The sequence below is a fragment of the Zootoca vivipara genome, chromosome 16 (assembly GCF_963506605.1).
Source record: "Zootoca vivipara chromosome 16, rZooViv1.1, whole genome shotgun sequence".
Taxonomy (NCBI): domain Eukaryota; kingdom Metazoa; phylum Chordata; class Lepidosauria; order Squamata; family Lacertidae; genus Zootoca; species Zootoca vivipara.
In genome coordinates this window covers 3,130,285-3,157,308 of record NC_083291.1, presented here as the reverse complement: position 1 = coordinate 3,157,308, position 27,024 = coordinate 3,130,285, and the positions used below count along the sequence as shown (strand labels likewise).

Below are 27,024 nucleotides of genomic sequence, written 5' to 3'. Positions count from 1 at the left end.
GCTACAGTATTATAAAATAAACCAGAAGAAAAATCTCTTTACTGTCAGCCAGAAGCTGAGCAATGAAAGGGTTAATCTAATCTCCCGAGGGAGGGAATTCCATAATCAAGGGGGTGCCCCAGAAAACCCATCCCTCGTTCTTGTCTACTGTTTCGTCTATATGCAATCTATTACAGTGCCCAGGCAATATATTGCTTAGACAGTAATCATAGCAGCCAACTTCTAAGGGCCAAGGTCTCTTCAGCCTCCCCAATAAAATATTTGAGGGCACACTCCCAAAGCTGATGGACATTTCCATTCAAATGGTGTGTGCATGCCGCATCTTGTGATTATGCGGGGTGGGCTTACCTGACCCCCCTATTTTATTCAAGTTGGCACCCCTGCCTGCAGTTCCGTTCCCACTTACCTGGGAGTATGCCCCACTGAACTCAGTGGGACTTCCATCTGATGAGGCATGTATAAGATTGTGCTGAAAGTCTCTGACTATATTTAGACTTCTGTGTCACTTTGTTGGGAACGTTAACTTCCTTTTACCATCTGCCCTTTGTTTAACAGATGTATTATTGCAGTTCAAATGCATTCATCTGCACTACCTTGGAATTATTTTTCGATTAGGTACTTTAAATAGCTTTTGCCCTTGCATTGGATGCAATTTTGTTTTCATAGAGAGTATATAGGACATTAAGACATAATGGCTAGACTGACTGCTGTCTGAAAGGTTAAAACTGATTTTTTTTTTTGCTGTTGTGTTTAGGTTTTGGAACTGGAAAGAAGGCTAAAGAGTTTCGAGAGAGAATCAAGGAGATTGAAGGAAATCAACAAAGAGTTAACGAAAGGTAACAGTGATCTGAAAGCATTGCTCAAACAGGAGAACGAAGAAGCAGAGGGCAGGGAGAAGGAGCTGGAGATGCTACTGAAACAAATCAAAGAAGACCACAAGGACAAAGCAGACCTGCTGCTACTGATAGATGGGCTACAGAGAGAGGTTGCCTCTCAGAAGAGGCAAGTGGCAGAAGCAAACTCGCTGAGAGATGAAAACGAGGATCTACTGAGTCAAGTGAGACAATTGCAGAGTTCGCTGGACAGAGCAAGGGCAGTGCCTTCCATGGCCAACGCGGAGGCATCCTGTGGGCAATGTCTGTGTAAGAGTAGAAGTGCCAAAGTTAAGTTGAAAACAGGGAAGAAGAAAAGCTTAGTGGGATATCACCAGTCTCTTCTCAATCAGTCCATCAAGGCTATGAGTGGTGTATTTGAGAACTTCAATAAGGACGGCTGGGAGGATGTGAGTGAAAGCAGGTACGGCTCTCATTAACTTCGCTCTGTAGAGGGGACACTGTGCATATGTAAAGTACTAGCAAATAGAGATTGAATTTTAACTACTGTCGATTTGGTATTCAGAAAAAATACTGTCAGAGCCTTTGAAATATCTTGGGAGGTCTTGTTCTGAGTTTATTGACTGAAATTTGCATGCAAAATTAGCCACAACTGCACGAGTATTTGAGTAGGTGCCAGGAAACCCAAAAGAAGGCGATGCTTGATTTCTTCCAGTGATGCTATTTTCATGCAGTCATGAGGCTTGAAATTGACAGTTTGGCAGGTTGATTTAATTTGCTGGCCCTTTGCATATTCACCACTGACAGCTAAGGATTCCCAGGCAAGCCTTGCGAAGTCGGTTTAGTTATCTTGTGACATGCCGACCCGGGAGTAGAAACATTTTCTCCCCTTAATTTAGTTAGATAAATTTTGAATGACCCATTTCAGCTTGCAACCAGATGTCTACAAGCTGTTTAACGTCCTTTAAATTAAGGATCATCCACACTAATTATTTCATGTATGTTTTATGTGCAGTCATTGTATTAACTTTAATTGAATGATGGTTGAAAAATCAGTTCTGTAAAGGTAAGTATAACTGCATAGGTGCTTAGAAACAGTCCTTAGCAAGTGCTATTTCCGATCCTGAAATGAAGCCACTTCAGGATGTTTCCATAGGCCAATGGGTGCAAAGTTCCTCAGCTTCCCACTCGATTTCATTTCATACATATAATGTGTACCACCCAACTTTCAGAACTTGCCATTTGCACATGAGAATAATGCCCTGAATATTTCCCAGTATTCCTGAAAGGGGTTAGCTCATGTTCATTTATCAGGGTTTTTTAATCTTATGAATTTTTTTAATCTTATGAATGTTATAAAATCAAACAAATTTGTCACTCCCCTTTTCATGTTCAACCTGAATTGTATAGTACATTTGTAAATCCGCATTTATGGAAAGTTTGTTTTGGACAGTTATTTGTATTCATCAAATGAACCAAATGTGTGCAGAATAAGTCTGCAGTAAGAAACATCCTCTTTAAAAATGTGTACAACAAAGGATCTTCCAGGTCATGTGATGTTTGTCTTATCCAATAACAATTTAAGATCCTTTGTAAAAATGTGCACATTATCTTTATAACATGTTTAAGAGTTTAGATGTGGGTGGGGAACCCACAGCCCGCCAAAGGATATTGGATTCTAGTTCCCATCAGCCCCAGCCACCATGGCCAATGCTTAAGTATGATGGGAGTTAGAGTCCAGCAATATAAGGAGGACTCCAGATTCCTTGACTTTAATTTGAAATCTGGATAATATATAAATTTTGTAGCTTTCACATTCCTTCCATAACAGGAGTGGTCATTTTCAACTTCCACTACTAAAGGTATATCACAGAAACATAACACTATTTGGTTGTAAGTAGTATTGGCCGTGATGGAAACATTGGATATTCTGGAGGTCTCTTTTCATCTCAAGTATTTGATCGTGTGTGTGTGTGTGTGTGTGTGTGTGTGTGTGTGTGTGTGTAATGTTAAGGGCTTAGGAAGCTGTCATGGATTGAGTTGGGTCATCAGTGTTGTTTTATACCAGTTTCCCCACCCTGATCTCATCTTGTTGTTTTGGATTACAGTTCCCGTTAGCCTCAGTCTGCATGGTGAGTGGCCAGAGATAATGTGTATTGTAGTCCAAAGCACCAACAATCTGAATCTGCTTTATTCAGATATGCTAAATCAGTGCTCTCAGGATACAAAAGAAACATACTAGGCACATGTATCCTTAGAGGCAATCAGATGAAGCTTAATTCAATTTTAAAAGTTTGAGATTAAGTTCTCCCTTGCCATCACTGAAGGCCTTCAGTCAGCATATTCTTTAAGTCACTTCAAAATAAGCTGGGCATTGTTGCTTTTCATATTTATCAATGATCCTATGCCCTTTATATTGTTACCATTAGGTTCTTTCTGAATTCTGGGGGAAAGTTCTCCCACAGATTTGGGGACAAGAAAGGCCACATGTGGCCTATGCAGAAATGTCACGCCTATGCCAGTGAAAATATAATGTCTGAACTATGCATAACCCTGTCTAGAGAAGAGAATTAATGGCTTCTCAGAATTTTCCCAATACACATATTTCCTTAAAGAAAAACAGAACAATTATTCTATTCTGGATCTTTAGATACGGTTGCAACATCCAAGGGTCAAGTGATAAGTGGCCCCCAGAGTCCTGGGCAACTAAAGCAAGGAATCAGAGCAGTTGTTGGGATTCCTTGCTGCTGTTTCCTTTCTCCATTCCCTTTCCTTAAGCAGGAGGCATCCATTACATTTTAAAAGGGATCAAAATAAAGACAATGAAATTACATTCTTATAGTCAATACTTCATATAACTTATTTCTCTAAATTTCAGGATATTGGGTGAAGGTTTAGAGGACTGAGGTCCATCTCCAAGGGTCTTCTGGTGATTCCCTCACTGTGAGAAGTGAAGTTACAGGGAGCCAGGCAGAGGGCCTTCTCGGTAGTGGCACCCTCCCTTTGGAAAACCCTCCCTTCAGATGTCAAGGAGATAAAGAATTACATAACTTTTAGAGGACACCTGAAGGCAGCCTTTTATTGGGAGGTTTTTAATGCTTGATGTTTTATGTTTTTAGATATGCTGTAAGCTGCCCAGAGTGGCTGGGGAAACCCAACCTGATGCGTGGGGTATTAATAATAATAGCACTTTAGTTTGTGTGTTTGTTTTTCTAGATCATTGTGTGGTTGTTTCATTTGGTGCTTTATTGGATAGTTGGAGATCATTAAACCCCAGTGTTCTAATCTTTCCAAATCTGGTCTTCATAGTGACTCTGAAATACCGGTTTCCGAAAATCTGGGGACAATAACTGCAAAAAGAGCACAGGATAGTCCACTGACAGACAAAAATGACCAACAGGAACAAAATAAGGTGGAAGATAATTGCATGCCTCCAAACAGTGTGCATTTAGAAGGCCCAAGCAAAATATGCTACAAAAAGGTAAACGTGGACTTGAGCACATTTAACCATGCTGCTCTTCAATGTATGTGACAAATATTTAATGGTGATCAAATGCATTTGTCTTGTACATCGTGGTTCTTTTTAAGAGATGTTAACAGAGTGGCAGGGTATCAAACTATGAGGAAGTGGCAACATGACAAGTCTGATAAGGCATGAACAAGCTGGCTAAACAGCCACTCTGTTATCAAATATTGTTAGTGTTGTGTGACATTGCATTTACTTACCTCTGCAACAGATCTTGCAATCAGTCACAAGTATAGTAGCCCTGTTTGAAACCTGTGCTGTGTGGCAGCTATTTCTTTAAAGTCACTCACAACATGGATCTCTTTGTTTTCAGTGTCACTGCAAGTCCTGTTTGCATCTGCGTAGCTACCAGGTGTTCCTACTTGGCTCATCAGGCAGTGCACCCTTCACACCGTTATTTGTTGTCCAAAGAGAGCTTAGCTTATATGAACCCTGATATACAGCTGTTAAATGCTGTTCTAGTAGGAGCCATGATTGTGCTGAATGAGATTTGCATTGGCATTTCAGATATGTGTTCCACAGAGAACTTTTTGTTTGGTATCTCGCAATGTTTCTTAGCATAATAAAGTGTGTTTGGGAAGATGCCTTGATCTGCATTAAGATATATTTTGATGGTCTGTCTGAGTGATTGCCCATGTGAATTCCCAAAGTTTGTTCTCCTCCAGAGAGCAGCCTTCCAGTTCTGCAGGGTGCAATTGACCACTCCTGTATTCTTACTGCTCTCACCTTACTAAGCAGCACATGCACAATCCCAAGCTTTATGTATTCAGAGTTCAGTAAATACAGGAAGTGCTTCACTTTCTACATTGTTGATTAGTCTCTTGTTGATTCACAAAGGGAAGGATAATCTGTAGCTTTTTAAACAAAAATAGTTTTTATTAAATGTTTCCTTGTGTTACAAAACAAACAAATAAACAAGTAAAAGTGCATATAGCACCTCCACTTTCTTTTTCTAATTTTTTTTTACTGTATTGATTTTTCCATGTATACATCCTCTAACAATATTTCTCTTAACAATTTTCCATATTTCCCCCTCCTCCCCTGGACTTCCCTCATATTCCCATTTTGTTTTATTTCCATATTACCCACCCTGCTTGTTGTTTCCCAAAATTTCCCCAATACATATTGTGAGGGACGAGGGATACAGGGAAGTCCCTCCCATCTTAAGTTCCAGCCCATCCCCAAGCGCGGGAGAGAGTAAGGAGAGCTCTGCCTCCAGCGGAGAGTCAGGAAGTGGTGTCCGAGGCTCAGGCAAGGTTGTGGAGCCCAGGCCGCAGGTGGGACAGGAAGTAGGACGCACAGGGGGGAGGCCAATTCCCCCAACTCCCGAATTGCGACGCAAACGTAGGGGGAAGAGGTTGGGTCTGCCAAAGCTGTGGTGCTGGAAGAAAACGCGCCAATCGCCATTCGGGAGTTCAGACACCTCACCTTAAGGATGCCTTTTTACTGCTCTGAACACTGTAAATAATCAGCACTTAATAAAAACCTTAAAAGACCATGCTGGAGTCGTTACTCTAGAGTAGCCATACCCGGCCCTCTGACAGCAACTCCCGAATCTTTTTTTTGGCTACTTTGGAGTGCAGCGATGAGCGCTCAAGAGGCTGAGCATTGGAGGCTGGAGGCCGAAGCAGCGAAGCAGGAGCTGCAGAACCTCACAGCGCACGCACAGCAGCAATTGCATGCCGCTCAGGAGGAAGCGCGAGGGGCGCAGGAGGAGCTGAACAAGCTGGTGGACCAGGTGAGGACAAAAGAGGAGACTGAGAAACAGCTAAGGGTGATGGTTTTGGACCTACAGAAGAAGTTGGAAGAGGAGAAAGCCGCTAGAGGTGGGGGGGTGCCCCAGCCGCAGCTAGTCCAAGTGAGAAGGGGACAGAGCCTAGTCACCAAGTTTAGCGGCGACCCTAGGGAGTACCTAGGATTCGAGACAGAAATAAATTATGCGCTGGAATTGCATGCAGCAGAATTCCCAGATGACGCGCACAGAGTCTCCTTTATCATAGAGCATTTGACGGGGGCCGCCCGAGAATGGGTAAGACCGCTCATCGCGCAAAAAAATCCTTGCATGAAGAACGCAAAATTATTTCTAGAAGCTTTAAAAATAATGTACGCTAGTGACAGTGAAATGGAGGCCACTAAAGAGGAGCTTCATAACTTAACACAAGGAAAATCGACAGTTAGGGACTACTGGGCGAGATTCACCATGCTGGTGCACAAACTGGGCTGGGATCTGCAAAGTGAGCCAGTGAAATCAGCCTTCTACATGGGTTTGCACGCAGACGTTAAGGATGAGCTGGCAAGAGGTCCCAAACCGCGAACTATGGATGAGTTAAGCAAAGCGGCGCTAGCGGTGGGGGTGAGACAGGAATCCAGATGGAATGACAAACAAGCGACGCGCGCAGCAAAACCTTGGTTCCCACGCTCCCAGGACAGACCACATCACCAAACCCCACCCCAGGGCCCGCCCCCACACCCGCCCAGGCCAAGCCCAGAGCCGGAACCGATGGAGATCGGAGGAGCGCGCGCGCGGGCTTTTCAAACCCCGGCGGCGCCAAGACGCAAGGAGGGAAGAGGCGGGAATTGCTTTCTCTGCAACTCCCCCAGGCATCGCGTCAGAGACTGCCCTCATCGCAGAGAGTGGCAAGGAAAGGCGGGAACGGTTGTACCTTCCCCAGCTGACGCAGCACCACAGCAGGGAAACGAGACAGCCTGGCTGCAGGAGACAAGGGGGAGCGGCCAGGCACAGTCAGCAGACAACAGCCCCCGCCCGCCCACCCGCACAGAGAGGAGCACAGCCAGCCCACCCCTCCCAGAGCAGGAGTGGTTCTAGAAGTCACGCTCACGCTCCCAAATGGCTATCCCCTGACAGTCCTCGCCTTAATTGACAGTGGTGCCTCAGCCAACTTCTTCTCGAGAAACTTTGCGGAAGAGCACCAGATCCAACTTCTGCAGCTGGATTTTCCCCTGCACGTGGCCACCATTGACGGCAGAGAGCTGCTGGGAGGGGCCATCACGCATCAAACCCCCCCCATGAGAATGACGGTGGGAAGGCACTCAGAGACACTGGCTTTCAACGTCACAACCATCTCAGACCCCCCCATCGTCTTGGGCATGAGCTGGCTGACGCGCCACGACCCCTCCATAAGTTGGCACCAGAGATGCATCACTTTTGGATCGGACTTTTGTCTGGAACATTGCATGCAGCACCAACCAGGGGAGGGGCCTCCGATAGCCACGGTGGCCACCATGCACGTCAAGGGGGGTGAGGCAATACCCAAGCCGTACTGGGACCTGCAGGAGGTCTTCAGCGAAGCGGAGTCCGACCACCTACCCCCACACAGGCCTTTTGACTGCCAGATCAACCTGGTGCCAGGGGCAACTATACCCCCAGCCAAGCTGTACGCCATGTCAGATCAGGAACTGGAGGATCTGCGCGCTTTCATCGACAAGAACCTCAAGCGGGGGTTCATCAGAGAAAGCAAGGCAGCAGGGGGCAGCCCGGTCTTCTGGGTGGACAAGAAAGACACGCAACAGCGCCGTCTGGTGGTGGATTTTAGACGGCTGAATTCGGTGACAGAGCCAATGGCTTTCCCCATGCCCAGAGTGGATGATCTCCTGACAGCGGCACGCAGGGGCAAGATCTTCACCAAGCTCGACCTAAGAGGGGCGTACAACTTGATTAGGATCCGGGAGGGTGATGAATGGAAAACCACGATGTTCACGCCTCTGGGCTCTTTTGAATATCTGGTGATGCCCTTCGGGTTGCAAGGGGGCTCAGCATGCTTCCAGGCCTTCATGCACCACGTCCTGGGGTCCCTCCTCTTCAAGAACTGCTTGGTCTTTCTGGATGACATCCTTATCTACTCCAATGACCCAGTGCAGCATGTGAAGGATGTCAGGGAGGTGTTGCAGCGCCTGAAGGACAACCACCTGTATGTGAAGCTGGAGAAGTGCAAGTTTCACACCAAAGAAGTGGACTTCCTAGGCTACAAGCTGTCAGACAAGGGGCTGGCGATGGACAAGGACAAGGTGCAGGCCATCCTGGACTGGCACAGCCCCAGGACGCGCAAAGATGCCCAACGCCTACTAGGCTTCGCGAACTTCTACAGGAAGTTCATCAAGAACTTCTCTCGCGTCACGGCTCCTATCACCGACTGCCTGAGAGGCAAGCAGAAGTTCCGGTGGACACCAGAGGCGCAAGCAGCGTTCGAAAGCCTCAAGAGGGTATTCGCTTCAGACCAGCACCTGTTCCACGTGGTGCAGGATGCGCCCCTACGCCTGGAGACAGATGCTTCGGACAAGGCTCTGGGAGCGATTCTGTTGCAACTGGACGCCAACAGAGAGTGGAGACCCTGTGCCTTCTTCTCCAGGAAGCTGACCCAGCCGGAACGCAACTACACAGTGTTTGACAGGGAACTTCTCGCGATCCACGCTGCGTTCCAGCACTGGCGACACTTCCTGGTGGGCGCCAAGCACCCCATCCAGGTGTGCACAGACCACAAGAACCTGGAGTTCTGGAGAACTGCCAGGGTGCTCAACCAGCGGCAGATACGGTGGGCAGAGTTCTTCTCGAACTTCAACTTCTCCATCCACTACATCCCGGGAGAGCAGAATGTCAGGGCGGATGCCCTCTCCCGCAAGCCAGAGTACATGGAGGAGGAGTTGCCACCGGCACCCAGGCATATTTTCCCCCCATCAGCATGGTCCTGCGGAGCAACAGTGGTGAGCGAGGCAGAACTCACAGCACTGACAGCAGCTGATGAATTTGCCACCCGCATCTTCAGAGAACTGAGAGGGGGGGGGAGCAGGCCAAAGACTTTGAGGAAAGGAGGGGTTTGCTTTTTTACAAGGGAGCCCTGTACCTGCCAACCAAACAGCTGAGAGGTAAGGCCCTCAAGCAGATGCACGACAACCCAACGGCGGGTAATTTTGGAAGGGACAAAACCACTCACCTAGTCATGAGACACTTCTGGTGGCCAGGGGTGCGGGAGGATGTTCGGGATTATGTAAGGGGATGTGACACCTGCCAGCGAGCAAAGGTGGTCAGAGCGCCACCAGCTGGTTTGCTGGAGCCCTTAGCCACACCGCACAGGCCGTGGGAAGTAGTGTCCATGGACTTCATCACAGACCTGCCGTCGTCCAGGGGCAAGACCGCAGTGTTGGTGGTGGTGGACCTCATGTCCAAAATGTGCCATTTTATACCGTGTGCCAGGGCGGTCTCGGCAGAAGAGACGGCCAAACTGTTTGTTGACCACGTATTCAGACTGCATGGATTGCCTTTAAGGGTTATTTCGGATCGTGGCCGCCAATTTGTTTCCAGGTTCTGGCGGCGGCTCATGAACCTCCTGCAGGTGGAGGTCAGCTTGTCGACGGCTAGGCACCCGCAAACCAATGGACAGGCGGAGCGGGTCAACGCCATTCTGCAGCAGTACCTGAGATGTTACGTCAGCCAGAGGCAAACGGACTGGGTGGATCGCCTGCCACTGGCAGAATTTGCCTACAACAATGCGGTGCACGTCTCCACAGGGGTGTCGCCCTTTAAGGCCAACTACGGGCGCGACCTCAGATCTTTCCCGGAGAGGGAGGGGGAGGAGGAGGAAGAGGGCCCACAGGCAGAGGATTGGGCAGAGGACCTGGAGACGGTGCACCAGCAGCTCAGAGAACACTTGGAGAGGGCCAAGGAAGCGTACAAGAAGGGGGCAGATCGCCACAGGCGACCGGGAGAGGTCATCAGGGTGGGGGACAAGGTTTGGTTATCCTCGGAAGGTCTTCCCACCAGGGGGCGATGCAAGAAGTTAGCACCCAGGAGGCTGGGCCCCTTCACGGTCACGCAACAGGTCAACCCGGTAGCCTTCAGGCTAGCACTGCCGGAGGACATGAGAGTGCACCCAGTGTTTCATAGATCGCTGCTGTCGCCGTACAGGGAAAGTACCAGGTTCAGGGACAGCGATCAGCCTCCAGAGGGAGGGGGGGAGACGGGAGACGCCCGACAGCTCAATGAGGCATCTGAGATTTTAGACTCAAGGAGAGGGGTGAGAGGACTGGAGTACCTGATAGCATGGGAGGACACTCCGCCGTCCCACAATGAGTGGATACCGGCCACAGAAGTACCTGAGGAATTTTTAGTGGAAGAGTTCCACGCCCTGTTCCCCCACAGGCCCAAGCCCTGGCACATGGAAAGGGAGGGAGAGGGGGAGGGGCAGGAGGAAGGGATAGCAGGCAGCAGCTCTCCATGGAGATGGGAAGCGGAATTTGAGGACACGGAAGAAGAGGTGTGGGTTTCACCGAGGTCAACGACGTCAGAGGCAGGAGAGGACTGGCAGAACATTTTTACTCCCACCAGCTCTGACGCCACTGACTTCTTGGGATTCCCGTCTTCTCAGGGGGAAGGAGAAAGATCGCAGGATTGGGGGGAAATTTTTACACCCACAGGCTCGGATGCCACAGACTTCTTGGGGTTTCACTCGTCCCCAGCAAGCGGAGAGCCACTAGGAAGGGGGGGAGAGGAGCCTGGGAGGGGGATGGATGTGAGGGACGAGGGATACAGGGAAGTCCCTCCCATCTTAAGTTCCAGCCCATCCCCAAGCGCGGGAGAGAGTAAGGAGAGCTCTGCCTCCAGCGGAGAGTCAGGAAGTGGTGTCCGAGGCTCAGGCAAGGTTGTGGAGCCCAGGCCGCAGGTGGGACAGGAAGTAGGACGCACAGGGGGGAGGCCAATTCCCCCAACTCCCGAATTGCGACGCAAACGTAGGGGGAAGAGGTTGGGTCTGCCAAAGCTGTGGTGCTGGAAGAAAACGCGCCAATCGCCATTCGGGAGTTCAGACACCTCACCTTAAGGATGCCTTTTTACTGCTCTGAACACTGTAAATAATCAGCACTTAATAAAAACCTTAAAAGACCATGCTGGAGTCGTTACTCTAGAGTAGCCATACCCGGCCCTCTGACACATATAATCTTACTTTTTGTTATTTACAATTGTGTTTGTTTATTCAATCCCTGCCAGTGAGTCCAATTCTTTATGTTGTTTCTTCATATATGTTGTAAATGGTTCCCATTCTCTTTTAAAGTCTTTGTTATCCTTTTTATGTAATTTATCTGAAAAAAATCCTTCCAGTAGCACCTTAGAGACCAACTAAGTTTGTCATAGGTATGAGCTTTAGTGTGCATGCACACTTCTTCAGATACACTGAAGTCAGGTGGAACTGGAAGGAATTTTTGTTTGTTTGTTTCGAGTACGTCAGACCAACATGGCTACCTACCTGTAACATGTAATTTATCTGTTAATTTTGCCAGTTCTGCATATTCCATAAGTTTCCCTCGCCATTTTTCGCACCTCCACTTTCATAGTTTGTTTACATTTGGTATGAGACACTATTGTCATATTGTGTTGTTGGGTGAAAAGAGAGGGGAGAGAGAGAAGGAGCGAGGTAGGTAGGGGGATAATGATCTTTCGTCCTAGTGCATAGTGTTTGTGCAGGGTTTTCGTGTCAGCATCACGAGGGTAGGTTATCTGTGTGCATATGTACTGTACTGTATATAGATAGATAGGCATTGCAAGAGATTAGAGAGTCCAGAACAGGCACCCCCAAACTGCGGCCCTCCAGATGTTTTGGCCTACAACTCCCATGATCCCTAGCTAACAGGACCAGTGGTTGGTGAAGATGGGAATTGTAGTCCAAAACATCTGGAGGGCCAAAGTTTGGGGGTGCTTGGTCCAGAACTTGGTTGGTTTCATTCAGTTTGTTACAGTGTGGTTTGATGGTATGGGTTGTTGTTTTTTGGTAGGGTCAGATTATCCATATTGATTTGTATGCTGTTGCGGGGGATAGGTAATTGTTTAGTTGTGCTGTATGTGTGATAAAGGGGAGCCACACCAGGGTGAAGGTGTCCTCCTTTGCTGATCTGTAGCTTTTTAAAATACCCAACTATCTCATGTATAGTCACACGCTCTACTATTCTGTAAATGTTTCTTTTTGGTGATTCTAGCAAAAGAAAGAAACAGAAGTAGTTCCTTTCCACAGAAAGAAGATATTGCATTCAGCTCTCATCCCAAGTAAAGGTAAGATTCTTCAAAAATGCTTGCATTGTTTGTGAAAAGTAAAATTTATCATCCTATTATCATTGCACTCTAATATCTGTGTAGAGTGACTTTTAATGTATCTAAGCCAGTTAAATATCACATATGCATGTATTTTTCTGCTGTCCCTGGTATCTGAGGCCAATTTCTGTTGGTAACTTATTTCTGTTCATGAACATTAGCAGGGTTTTGAGCAGTAACAGAACAGTACAGACCGCCTTCTGTGGTCCATGCAGTACCAAACTGCTGCCCTTTACTTATTTACTAGAAGCCTAAATCACCCTAAATAAAAACAAGTTGAGAACACACTGATAACTGGATTATTATATTCATGACTGCATTAGTGCTGAATTTTGTACAGTCTTGTTTCTGACCTAATCCCAAGTATTTGGGAAAAGTATGGTATTCAGCTGAAGTAAGAAAGGTGTTGGAGATGGTCAAATTCTGGACAAATTCTTAACTGGGAGAGTGCAGTATTCTTCATGTCTGCCTTGTATTCTGGGGGGGGGGGGGCACAGCCAGTATTCTCTGGAGTTGCGTTTGCAGGTCAAGAAGAATGACTCAGAGTTTAGGACCTTGGAGGGCATTTCCTTCAGCACAGTCTGATCCAAAATCAAACGCTAGCATCTGGCCTGCTCCTACTATTTTCTCTACTATGATAACCAAGGGGCTTTCAAATTTGCAAAGAGAGAAATTTGAAGACACACCCTCTAAACTTCTTATACATTACTTTTAAATAGTCTTCTATCAGTCATGCACACAGCATTTAGCATGCATTTAATGCTCACATAGTGGTACTGTATAATAAATCCTGCATTGTCTCAACTAGAAAAGGGGGCTTGATTGGGACTTGATTCTAAATAATGTTTAGTTGTAAAGAGAGGATGACCATTTCATCAAAGGTCAATGGAAACCATCAAATTAATTGTTGATCTCTGTGACCAATGTTTAGTAAACAGAGAGAAGAGAAGTATCGTGGGTCAGAAACCTGGCTGTGCCATTTCGCTCAGGGGACGGATTACATCCTTACAGCAGCAGTTAGCCATTCTTCAGAATTCGAAAAAGACAGCCATGTCATCTCTCAAAAAGTCCAGGGAAACAAATAAAAAATTAACATCCCAGCTGCATCTTGTTGAACAAAGACTTCAGACCAGCAAGCAAACTATTCAGGTAATGGCGCACTGAAGTCTTGACATGCAAGAAAACCAAAGTTTGGTGGCCAAATTAATCACATACATCTGTTTACCCATCTATCTGAATTCAGAGATAGCTGTGGGTGCATGACACTGTTATTGTGAAATTCACAAAGGTACATTACACTTCTGAATGTGGAGATTCCATTTAGCAATCCATGCCAAGCGTCAAAAAATATGAACACCTACCTTTCACTTGTTTATCTTGTGGTAAAGAAATACAGGTAGTGCTCATATTGGCATATTCCTCTTGAGCAATCTTCTGATGGTAAGTTACTTGAAAGCCATAAATAATGTACCTAACTGCAAAAGACTGTGCTGGACTGGCACATGATCAAAGCCTAGAAATTCTCCTTACCTACTCAGGGCTGCTGAGGACAGGTAGAACTGGATTTTGGCAAATGTGTTTTCAGATTTCTTCATCCTTTCTCCTCCCCTAGGTGATCAGAGTTTTTGAAAGGTAACTTTTGAGAAAATATGGAAACTAAACCACATGTAAAAATAGTCACAAACATTTTTTCCTTGCTGCCTTTACTAACAAACACACTAGATGCAGGTTACCAGAAAAAGTAATCCCCTCCAAGCCAAAAAAAAAAGAGATAAAACTGTTGCAGAAAGTTGGGCAAAAAATCTATACAAGTTTTGTGCCAAATCTCAGCATCCAATTGTAATTTTCTGATTTCAACCAGATATGCTTAACATGCTCTATTAGTGCTACCAAAGGAGAAATCACTTTAAGAAGAGGTTTCGGCTACCTTCCAGTGAAAATTAAGGAGGTAAAACATCACTGTAGTCACTGCAGGAACATATGCATTTTAGAGGTAGCTTTGTGCTTCAAAAGACCAAGTGATTAAAAAAAAAACATTTTTAGTACTGCCTATGATCAAGAAATTGGCTGGCTAGCTCTCCCAAACAATCCACGTGCTGTAAATAAATGGGCAAACTTTAGTTATAGCTCATGAGTCTAGGTTCCGGTGATACACCAAGCCAAATCTTGGCTTGGATCAGCAAAAAAAGCTGCAAGCTTCTCTCCAAGGTTGTGTGCATTGGTGCCAAGCCAAGTTTGGCTTAGTGTGATATGAGAACTAGGTCACTGAGTGGTAATGTAGTAACTTAGTGGGCAGCAGGAGATACTGACATGTGCTTTTTATGATGTGATGTTACACTTGCAATTCACTCTGGAAATGCAATAGATGTAGATGATCTGTGGCATCTATTGATTACAAAAGTTTGTTGACAACAGCAGATATTTTCTTATGCTATTATCCTTTAATGACGTACTGTCATGCTTACTGCCCGCCCACGTAATATTATAATAGATGTAGATGGTTTTTGGCATCTATAGGCTACAAAGCAGGATAGGATGGAAGTGAAAATACAAGCCACTGAAATGATCTGGACGGGTTTTAAAATTGTGGATGTTAGTAGCTGTAGGGAAAGTTGCTCTTAGCTATTTTAAAAAAAACCACCCCTGCTTATACATCATAAAAATTTGTTTATGTAACATTGTTTGTATACCTAATTCATGACCCTGGATTAAACGCAGTCCGGTACGTCAGCTATTGTTAACATAGTATGCGTAGACAAGATAACCTTTTGACTGAATGGAACTGAAGAAAAAGGTACCGTATGTAAATCAACACAAACAGGTGTTCATTCAGTCAATACTTTATCACCATCCCCATGGACTCTGGTTGTACAAGATCAGCTCTAGATTTAAGATGTAAATGTTCCAGATGTTCATTTTCGAGACTGATTTTACAGTTCCTGCAACCCGAGGATTGGCTGGAGTTTGTTTCCTGGATGGCTAGATTCATCCCCCTCCCTCCCTCCACCCCACCACACTGCATGTTTGTAACTATCTCATAAGGTGTATGTTGGATTTAATCTTTTCTCTTAGTTACATAAATTATCTGTAGAATTCCGGAGCCCATATTGTGTTATCTTTGCAATAAAAACCTTGCCCCCCATATTTTCCAGCAAAATTACCGCAGGGTGACTGTGCATTTGGGATTTGGTATACAGTTTCTGAGACTCATCATAAGTATTGAAACAAGACCTTCTGTTTGTGAGTAAAGTAGTTAGGCTTTCCACTCTGTGTAGAAATCACAGCTGGAGTTGTTACTTAATGTGGAAGTGATGGGATCTGATCTTTCAGGAGTTCCTTAGAAAAATGTCATGGAAGAATTATTGGCAAAATCCAGGGAAACTCTTTTTAAAAGCCTGTTTTTTTCTTACACCCCCTGTGTCTAATGGCAGTGCTGGAATTTCCATCACCAGATGTCTTTTCAGATTAAGACATCCTCTGCTGTACGTACTAGGGTAATGACAATTATACATGGGTAAGATAAAACATTAGCATAGCAAAAACTCATAGAGGCGCAAGGGATGCAAGATACAATGCAAAACTGCCATACTGTAATTTAAGTCAGCAATCATTGCCTTTTAAATGTAGTGACCCAATTACAAAGCCCCCCCCCCCACGACAAAGTAACCCAGAATCCTTTGCTCCCATTCCCATAGTGCTACAGAAGTGGCTCCGCAGGAGTAATCGCATTGTTTTATGGGTTGCCTTTGACATCTGAAAAGGACTGAGTAGCTGAGCAAACCCTCCTCATCTGAAGAGGCCAGGCTTTAAAAAAGGGGAACAGACTTGCAACCTGCCAGGCAACTGTTTGCAGCTCCTTTGGGCAGCAGTACACAAAGGCTGTGAAGCAGCTCCTCTTCCAGATGTGTAACTGTTGTTTCTCCTTAAAGCCTCTGCTTGGGATTGCTGTGTTTCCGCCTAAAGAATTCCTCCAGTAGCATTTCAAAAACTACTGCAGGCGTTTCTTAAAGAGTTCCAGTGATGCTAGTAATTTGTAAAAGAAAATCTTTGTTGCTCAATGCTTTCTGTGTTTTACACTGAAAACCTCCTTAGCATTTCAGAGCTCTGTTTGCTTAAGGGAGGTAACTTTTGCTTTAACTTGGTATATCTTTAGAAGAGACTGATTTACTTGTATCATTGTCAAACACTTAAATTGAATTCACAAAAACAAAAGCCCTGCCATCAATTCCATTCTAGTCATTCCTTTTCTCTGCCCTCTCTCAGCTATATCTCACAGAAAACCCAATTTCACAACTCATTCTCATTCACTTCCTCTCCCCTAGCTGGACCCTAAGCCCCTTTTTCGCGTGCCTCTTCCACAAGAGGTCCAGAGGGTGGCAACACAAGAATGGGCCTTTTCTGCAGTGGCTCCCCATTTGTGGAATGCTCTTCCCAGTAAGGCTCGCCTGGTGCCTTCATTATACACCTATAGGTGCAAGGCAAAAACATTCCTCTTTAACCAGGTCTTGGCTGGTTGACATACAATGCCCTTTTAAAATGTGTATGTGGGGGGATTATTGGGTTTTTCTTGTTTTTGTTTTTATTATGTGTTTTTTTTATACGTATTGTGGTTTTATGTTGAGAACTGCCCTGAGACCTGTGGGTATAGGGTAGTATACAAATTTAATAAATAAGAACAATAATAATGTATACCAGTTCCTGACATTCCATCACACCCTAGTATCTATCACACAGGGTGACTGAGAAACAGAATCCAGGCTGAAGCTGTGCAGATTTAGGCTATGGGGCTGCACATATTGAAGCTGATTTCTACACATACAGTTGTCTTCAACTTTTTGTTTTGGTCCCAGCCACAGATCAGTAGGATGGGAAGCAATTTTTTCTCATCAAGGTCTGACCAATTTCCATGGGTGGGCAGGGATTTTTGTATCATTCCAGACATTGGGACATGCTGGTTGGGTTGATGGGAGTTGGAGCCTAACAATATCTGGAGGAGCACAGGTCTTGTAGAAGCCACCTGAAGCTGTTTGCCCCCAACACTTTTCTTGTGTTCAGCACTCTCTGCTAATGTGGGTGGCATTGTGTTGGAGCTGACCTTTAAAGCCCTCAAGAGCCTCGGCCCTGTATAGCTGAAGGAGCATCTCGACCCCATCATTCGGCCCGGAAACTGAGGTCCAGCTCCAAGGGCCTTCTGGTGGTTTCCATACAGGGAACCAGGCAGGGGGCCTTCTTGCTGGTGTCACCCTCCGTGTGGAATGCCCTCCCATGAGACTTCAAGGAGATAAGTAACTATACAACCTTTAAAAGACACCAGAAGGCAGCCCTGTATAGGGAAGTTGTTAATGTTTGATGTTTTATTATGTTTTTATATATGCTGGAAGCCGCCCAGAGTGGTTGGGGCGAGCCAGTCAGGTGGACAGGGTATAAATAATAAAATTATTATTATAATTATTGGATTGCTCTCTGGCTAGTGTGTGGGTGGTCTCTTGGTGACTGGGTCTGGGTGACCTTTTTAGGGGTTCCATTTCAGCATTATGATACTAATTAGTAACTCTTTCATTTTGTGACATACATATTTTTAAAGTACAAGGGCACGATACAGTAGGAGATTTTTTTTTCTTTCCGTAGGTTTGTGTTTCCGCGATCAAACAAAATGCCTTTTATGTTCTACTGATCTCTAAAGCAGGATTGCTATTTAAAAAGTCTTCCATTATTAATGAACTTACATAGGCTGCATGTTGGAAATGCGGCTTATTCATAAATTACAGCAGCTGTTTGGCATGAATCAGACCTGTCTGAGTGCTTATATTCATTGTAATGCAAACTGAATGTTGATAGATGCTAGATGCTAAAAAGGTATAATGTGGCAAGGCAAGTGAATTATCCTCAGAGAGGGAGTGCTGGTATTCAGATACTGGTGCATAGCCATCCTAGAAAACAAAGGCATGTCCCTGTGGATCTCCTTGGCATGAAGTAAGGGGCCTGATTCAGTTGATGTTCAGCACTTGAAACTCCCATTTCCAATGAGCCCGTTAGGTATGTGCTTTATATTCTTGTATTTATCGGGAGTTTAAAACTGTATATGGCCCTTTCCTTTTAGTTGCAAACTTAATACAAACTATATCAGTTTTCTCCTGTACATATGGCGTGATTTTTCTATAATTGTATCACAAGTTTTCATTTGCAAATCCCTTATTTTCTTTTTATTTTGTTTTCTTGATAGTGGTTTAAACATTCCTGCTAAATCTTTATAAGCGTTTATAAGCGTTCCCCCAAGCACTTGTTATTTTTAACATATTCTATTTATTTTTGTATTTAATAATGATTGCTCTCACATGAAAGAATAAAAAAGCTAATGGTGTCTGGAAGTCTGTTTCTAAGAAAGGAAATAGTCCTTCTATATTCCTGAATCATAGGATTAGAGGGTGCTACTTGTGCTAAATTATGTTCTAGATTGTCATTTGTATCTTTGATTATTCTAATTACTCACTCATAACTGGAGTTAAAACCATCAGCATTGCCTATGTCCTAGGTAAACCTTTAGCATGTACAAAAGTCACTTTTTAAAAGCTTTTAATTGCTTCTTCTCTTTAGTTACATACAACTTGTGTGTGTCTGTTCCGGATACAAAAGCAGTTGTCCTGAAAAATACAATTTAACTCATCTAAACTTAAACTTAAACAATCTAAGATGAGAAGCAAATGTCTCCTGGATGGAATCTGTTTGCACGTTTTGGAAAATTTATAAATTCCTTTATATTTGCATGCTGGGGTAGGAAACATTTCCTAAGATCTTTTCTCCACTGTTGTGAAGAAGGCTTGTGCTTTTACTTGGTGTGTGAGACTCACAAAAGAGAAACAAAGTGGGTACAGGTTGGCTTTTCCTTTGCCAGTGGGCATTTGCTGGGTTCAGTACTCAAATTCTTTCTGTATCAACTATATTCAATAGCCAGTGTTGGTGACTGCCAAGATATTCAGAATATATCCAACCCATCAAAAATAATAATCTGTAGCACTCTGAAAATGAAGTGCGGTTGGAGTTGTTTGAGGCCATTCTCTGCTTTCTGTGCACAATTTGTGTCAATATATTTGCATTTGATATAGGTTCAGGTATATACTGTATTCTGAAATGAATATTTCGTGTGTGTGTGTGTGTGTGTGTGATTCTGGATTGTAGCCAGAGTACTGAATACTGTACATTTCTGCTGGCTCAAAATCCCATCTACCAAAAAATTAGTTCTCAGTTTCTGTTTCACAAATAAGACTTAGCTTCATTTTGCATGGAAACGTAGAAACAAAACTGTAAGGCTTAAGTTGCTTCTTCTTGTTTCTTCTTGTTATTTTTTATACCAAAAATGAAGCCCACAACTAAAAGTCAGCAGATTGGGTGTTGGCTCTGCCCACAGGTTGATGTAGGGCTCCCAGGATTCAGTTTGCTCCTGCCTTCATCAAGTGCATCTAGATGGCCATTTGTGCTCATTCTTAGCTGTCTCCTCAACTGCATTTATTGAAAGCTTTCCAAGAACTCAGATGATGGACTTGCCAACTGGGCTTTCCAAGGTTCTGTAACTTGAGAAGCTAGGTACTGGGATCCTAAGCCATGCCTATACAGTGGTACCTCTACTTACGAATTTAATGCGTTCCGAACACGCATTTGTAAGTCGCAAAAATTTGTAAGTCGAATCCCATAGGAATGCATTGGGAGAAAAAAATCGTAAGTAGAAGCAACCCTATCTAAAAATTCGTAAGTAGAAAAAATCCTATCTAAACCGCATCCAAGATGGCGGACGGAGCTCCATTCGTAAGTAGAAACATTCGTAAGTAGAGGTACCACTGTATACTATATTCTGATAAAATGTTACATTAAGGGTTTTTTATTTTTACTTTCCTATATGGGTTCTAGTATTTTTTTCCTATGTGCTACCACAGCCCAATGAATGTATTTTAGTGTTTGTGCCCTTCATACTCACCAGGGCAGTTTATTTTCTGGACAAAGCACCTCATGGTAGCAGTTAATTTTTCCAAAAGTATTTATGCTAAGAACTGAAAAACAGCTTTTCTTTGTGGCAGCTAGTTTGTGATTTTCCTTTATACAGCTCTGGTGATAACAGCTGAAAAGTCCTATTTATATAATTTTTCATTGTCTACCCCCTGAATTGTTTTTACTTTGACTTGGCAGCCTGTATAGCGGACAATCCTAGTAGGATATTTAGTATATATATGTCGGGTTCTCAAGGGCTATGGCTTTTGCCAGATGAAGCACTTTTGATTTTGAGGCTGATGAAACACGGTGCTATTATTGATCTGTACATGACACAGCCTGTCTCTCTGCTGGCAGAGTGTAGCAACATTTATCCAGGAATTTGTGAAATGTCACTTGGATCATGTTCGTAAGGTAAACTGGGCAAAAAAACAGGACCCAAGCTGAGAATCTATGTGGAATTGGACGTGACTGTCTTATCCCTATGTCCTATATTCTAGCTCAGGCGAGTGATATTTGTTAACCCAATGGCTGCGGTTTTTATATTATGTTTCAGAGAAGTATGATTATCATTTGAAATACCCTGTCCAATAAAGCCATACTATTTTTCCACTCTGTTTTCAAATGCACTTGGGATCAGAATATTTTAAGTCAGTAAATGTGATCTGAACAACACAAGTCAATAATTTCTGTTCTGTTTGTAGCAAATTGATAGTTCTCATACATCACAGAATAAAAGAATCTGCTTATATTCCCTGTAGGAATTCCCTTGCTGGTCTCAGTTCACCTACAGGTGTGTGGGATAGAGGGAGAGAGGGAAAGAGAGAGAGCCCGTCTCATTAAAATCTCAGCATGCACTGTGGTCACAAAATCTATGGCTTTGATCTCATGGTAATACTATCCAAAAAAACTCCTGCACTGTACATGTTTTCAAAATGTTTTGGTATGCATTTCAAAAATAACTGAATTATTTATTTTAGAATGTACAGATTTTTTTTCCAAGAAACTAAACTGTCAAATCAAATGTGAAACAAGTTTTTGTTAACTAATAAAAAGCAAAGGCTCAGAACAAAAATTCCACATTAGGGCAATACCTTGATGGAGTCAACCAAAATGTTACTAATAGGGCGTTAGATTTTGAAGTTGCTGAAAATATTCATCAGACCAGAAGGCGGTAAAGAAATCTAGCTGAGAAGAAGAAGCATACAATGGTTGATCCTCTGTTTGTGAAAATATAAAACCCAGATAATACATAAGGAACTGTGGTGAGGGATGCTCATCATTGGGTACATATCCTGCCAGTGCTGAGGAATCACCACTGGCTATCAGCCACCAAGCCAGCCCTAAATAAATTTGGACCAGATAGAAAACTATTTCTCTCAACTGCCTGATAAGGGCACTGGGATCAGCAAATGGTACCCAGTTAGATTTGCCACAGCCTGATGATGATGATCAGCTTTTGGTAACATGGTGGTAGGCTTCTTTTACTGGTGGCGCCAGTGTTATGGAAGACCCTCCATGCTCTAATATGAGAGGCCCATTCTGCCGGCTGCTGAAAACACACTTCTTTAGACAAGCACTCCTCTGAGCTTGATCTTCTGATCTTATTGTTTAAATTGCTTTTAAGTGTTTTGTCATTCTTCTTAATTAGCTTATTCATTGTATATTAGGGAAGCTTTATGTCAGGGGTTGGCAAAGGTTTTGTGGCTTGGGCTGGTTCACGTTCCCGCAGATGCTGCGGCAGGCCGGGGTGTGCATGCATGCATGCATGCATGTGCAAACGCTATTTCCGGCACGGAGGAGGCGTGCACAGCTTCCCATTGGCTGCAGGAGCTTCCTGCAGCCAGTGGGAAGGCAGCCAGTGTCGCGGAAGGCGGTCCCCGCTCTGCTGCACACCAGTTTAGTGCACCGCATGGGAACTGACCGGGCGGGTGGTGGGGGTCCCTGAGCGGGGGTCCATGGGCCTTAGGTTGCTGACCCCTGCTCTATGTAGTTTAAATATATTTGGATTTTATATGTAGTTGTAAACTGCTATATAAGCATATGACTGGTATATAAATTAATCAATAATAGCAATTATCTCCATCATTATGTGAAACACACAAGTTCCTTGGTAAGTGGAAAACAGCAATACAGAGAAAGCTTTTTATACACAAAGCCAGAGATTAAATGTACTGTAGGTGATCAACTATTGTATGCATCTTCCCATCACTTCTAGGTGTGCAACCTGGAACCTGCATGGCACCTAGTAGCTTCATTGGACTGCCTGCTTCCTCCCAGGGTTCCCCTTTCACACACAAAATCACGAAGGATCCTGGGAACAATAGTTTACTCCTCAAAGAACTACAATTCCCAACACCCCAAACAAACTACAGTCCCCAAGGTTCTTTGAGGAAAGCCATGATTCAAACATGCTTCAACATAAGCTGCCCCCCCTTTTTTAAAAAAATTAAAAATCGAAAAACCAATCTACCCTAATGAAGCATTCAGGAAAGCTTCAAGGTGGGCACACTACTTTGTAACATTTTAGTTGCCTAATGAATAAGCCATCCAGATGTGGATTTTGCTAACTAGCATTTGCCCTGGCTTTTATGCAAAATAGACAACATTTTCAAACAAACTTACCAATAATATTCAAATGACTGAAGCCGCAAATATGTGACCATGTGCCACAACTGATATTAATAAACAAAAACCTGAGCAGTGGGAAATTGGCAGAAAACAACCATTTTTTTAGTTTGATTACAATTCCATTTAATATTACTATTGTTACTAATTAAAACTTGCCAAATTTTTAATGTTTACGTTGTTATAGCACTTTTAAATAATTTGGAGCGTTTCACCTCTGTCGTCTTCATCCCCACAACAACCCTGTACAGTAGGTCAGCATTGTTATCCTTGTATTGAAGATTGGACACTGAGTATTCTTCCTTTCCCCCTTAGTGAGTTTATGGCTTGGGAAAGATTTGATTTCCTTGCACACAGCCTCCACTCTTGGTTGTTACTCGAGCGCCATTAGTTTGGCCTGTACGGATGTTTTCTAAACTCTATCATCGCACTTCGGTGCATGCAGTGATTTTTATCCATTGCTGAGTGATTTCCTCCCACTATCAAATCCTCTGCCAAGTCCATAAAGAGTACCCTCCCAGCCTGAATGTAGTTCGGCACATGAAGTGTTCATAGAACCATTTAGGCAGACCCTCTCTTTGATAGGAGATAAAGATTGACAATGTAAGCACTCTGCGGGGAGCAGGCTAAGTTGCTCAGAGAGTTAATTCTGTAGCTCAGAGCCAAATGGCTCATCAGCACTAAGCCAGAGTACGATCTTGAAAAGCCTGGTAACTGAAGGCACAGGTGGAGTTTGACAACAATATTGTGGCCAGGATTGGCAACTATAATTTGCCAGTGGAAATGTGCCTGGCTCCCCTCCCTATTAGCCCTGGTGAGATTCTGCTTACTGTCGCAGGCCTTTCCATGTTCCGGAAGATGGGTGAAAAAATTAAATTGTTTCCTCAAGCTGTTGGATAAGCAGGAGTCCTTTAAAAGTGAGAACAACAGATGCAGAATTAACAAGAAAATGATTGCGTCCTTTTTAATTTTCACTTGCGTTTACAGGTTTGATGGGATTGGGGACCTCAGGAGTAAGGTCTCACAGCATTTTTATTCAACAGTCACAGATTTCAGGATAATGGTAGCAAAAATGTCATCCAGAACATCTTATGTGGCTTGGTATCCTGTTTTATTCTCACCATTTTAGTATGAACGAAACTCAAAGCTATATAGAGCTTTGTACTTTCTCCAGCAGTTAATAGCTACTTACTTACTTTTGTCCAGAGGTGTTATTATTATCATGATTTCTCAGTAGTTTGTATACATTTACTTGTGTTAAAAATTACTGAGAAAATTTACAATAGCTCAGACCTAGAACACAATGTTTTTCATTTCAAACGATCTCAGGCTGAATTCCCAGCATTTCCAGGTAAGGTTAGGAGAGACCCCTGTTCTGTACGCTATTTTGAGAGGCTTTTTGGCTAAAGGGTACAGTATTCATGCCAGTAAGTAAATACCTATAATTCTGAGCTTCGTGGGCCATTGATAGGAGACAGCTTCCTACATTCCATGCAGTATAACGTTATTACAGCTGAAGAAGAAGGCAGTGAAGTGCCTTAGCTGCACGGAAGCAAAATAAAAGGGGGAATATTGTATATTCTTCTATTGTACTCATTGCACAAGAAGAGTCTAGAGAAAATGCTGCTTCCACACCTAAAAGAGAACTTAATGCTGCAACGGAATTTTCAGCACCCCCTTATTTTTTGTGTGCATGTAAAGAGTCATTTGGAAGACTATATACTTTAGTTACATTCAATTTAAATAACCAGAAGCATTTAAAAAAAAACAACCCTTAATATTATGTTACTATTATGTTAATGTTTGCTTCTCCATATTTTTGCTAGCTATGTGGAAAACAGATGGAAGCATCCAACACCCATTCCGCAATGAGTATATTTGTGTGTTACCTGAAACATATCAATACCGAGCAATGCTGCTGTTAAATTTGTAATGAGCTGTAGAGGCTGTGAAATTCCCTGACTGGCTCTCATATAAGTACTTCATTTACAGCACTTAAATGTGGCAAGATGCTGGATAATAACGTAGTAAAGCCAGCCTCTACTTTGAGATGTGCTAACCTAATTTTGCCATTCTGAACATGTTGTTTTCCTTCCTCTAATATTTGGTGTGAGCAGCAACGGCAGGGCACCTGAACTGTAACATAACATCCAAAGATATCCTCTTCGTGTCCTGCCTAAGTGGTACATTGGTGCCTACAACAGGATTTTGAACTTATAATGGACAGTGAGCATGAATGTATCGTATTTGCCTGTGTTCACATAAGTGTAAGTATTTGGTTTTGTATAAAAGATACTGTAAAAGTTCACTCAATAAGCCAGAACCAAATGTGTGATTATAAATCTACAGGCAGCAACCATTTTAGGCGTGTCCAATTGTCATGTGACCTCCAATGGGTGGGTCCTTTTGGACCTAGAAGAAGGTAGAATGGGAGCATAGTAAGGTGGGCATGATCACGCATGATCACCCAGAACTCAACCCCTGCCCAATTTGGGGGTTGCCTGTACTTGGATTACAGGAAATGTATGCAGTAGATAAATGCAATAATGTCTATAGCCAGATTTATGTGACTACATAAATTCTAACCAATAATAATAATAATAATAATAATAATAATAATAATAATAACTATTATTCTTTATTCTTTATACCCTGCCCACCAGGCTAGGTTTGCCCAGCCCCTCTGAGCAGCTCCTAACAGAATTAAAAGCACAATAAAATATCAAACATTAAAAACTTCCCTAAACAGGGCTGCTTTCAGATGTCTTCTAAAAGTCAGATGGTTGTTTTATTTCCTTGACATCTGACGGGAGGGCATTCCACAGGGTGGGCACCACTACCAAAAAGGCCCTCTTAAAAGGAGCAAAAGAGCCTTGTGCCCCTGGTCACCTGTGCATTCAAGTAAACAGTTCACAATAGCTATGATGAATTCATTGGCCTAATTCAGCTGAAAGATTTCTAGCTCTGTGGGATACTGGTTTAATTTATATTTATCTCTGGTAATCAGCAACTGACAATTAGTTATATTACATTAATTAGCTGGTTAGTTTATTGGTGTTCCTTTCTGTTAACATTCAGAAGCTAGCAGTTCATAAGAAGTGTACACACATTGTTTTGATTTTTAAAACCACAAGTTTGCACATTTGTGGAACATTCATAAATGTATTAATAACATACATTAGTTCACCCTGCCATTCCTAGATAAACTTCCCTTCAGTGCCCTAATGTATGAAGCGACAATCAAGAACTTGATTTGGCCCTATTTGAAAAGCGGGGAGAGAGGGGAGATGCTTTGAGAGATAATTTCAGGATTATTTTCTTAATGAATGACTTCTTTAGATGGGTCATCTTCAGTTTGTGGCCTGCTTAACACATTTTTGATGTGTTGCCAAATTGAGACTTTTATGATATATATAAGAACATAAGAATAACAGGTTTTGCCATAAGTTTCAGCATTTAATTTCCGCACATGAGGTGACGGTTTGCAAAATCTTCCTTAAAGCGTGTTAGTGTGACCTTTTGAACTGAAACTACGGTGTGAATCCCATTTGCAGAAAAAAATACTTACAAATGATTTTTTTAAAGGCAAAAAGCAGTATTAACCACAGGAACATACCTCTATTTCTCTGTTGGGATGTAGTTTAAACACTTCATTAGAGATTGGCATTTTCGGTACCTTTAAGCATCTTTAAAAGCTGCTTTGTTAATTGCAAACCATATTTAGTATGACCTCATAATAATGTAGCACACCTCAAGTATCATGGCTGTCTGTGCAGCAAGCGCTAGAGCAGTGTTCATTTATACTAGACAACTGAACTTCAAGGGGAGCAAAATCTTGATAGGCAATTAGCAGTAATTAGGAAGATTCAACTCGATGAGATGTCAACATTGGATTGCTTTAAAAAAGAGTTGAATGTCAGGGACTTGAAAATAAAGTTTTTCTCTCGCTGACATACAGGTATGGC

At 43.3% G+C, this 27,024-nt stretch overlaps 1 protein-coding gene across 3 annotated transcripts in view; it reads left to right on the top strand.

Annotated features, from left to right (window-relative positions):
- The window catches only part of CNTLN (centlein), a 176,674-nt gene that overhangs the window by 103,097 nt on the left and 46,553 nt on the right, over positions 1-27,024 (top strand). For all 3 annotated transcript variants that reach the window (XM_060268842.1, XM_035140510.2, XM_035140509.2), the window contains 4 exons: positions 755-1,296; positions 4,143-4,314; positions 12,340-12,412; positions 13,383-13,600. In XM_060268842.1, coding sequence (XP_060124825.1) covers positions 755-1,296; positions 4,143-4,314; positions 12,340-12,412; positions 13,383-13,600 — 1,005 coding nt within the window. The remainder of the gene's footprint in view (positions 1-754; positions 1,297-4,142; positions 4,315-12,339; positions 12,413-13,382; positions 13,601-27,024) is intronic.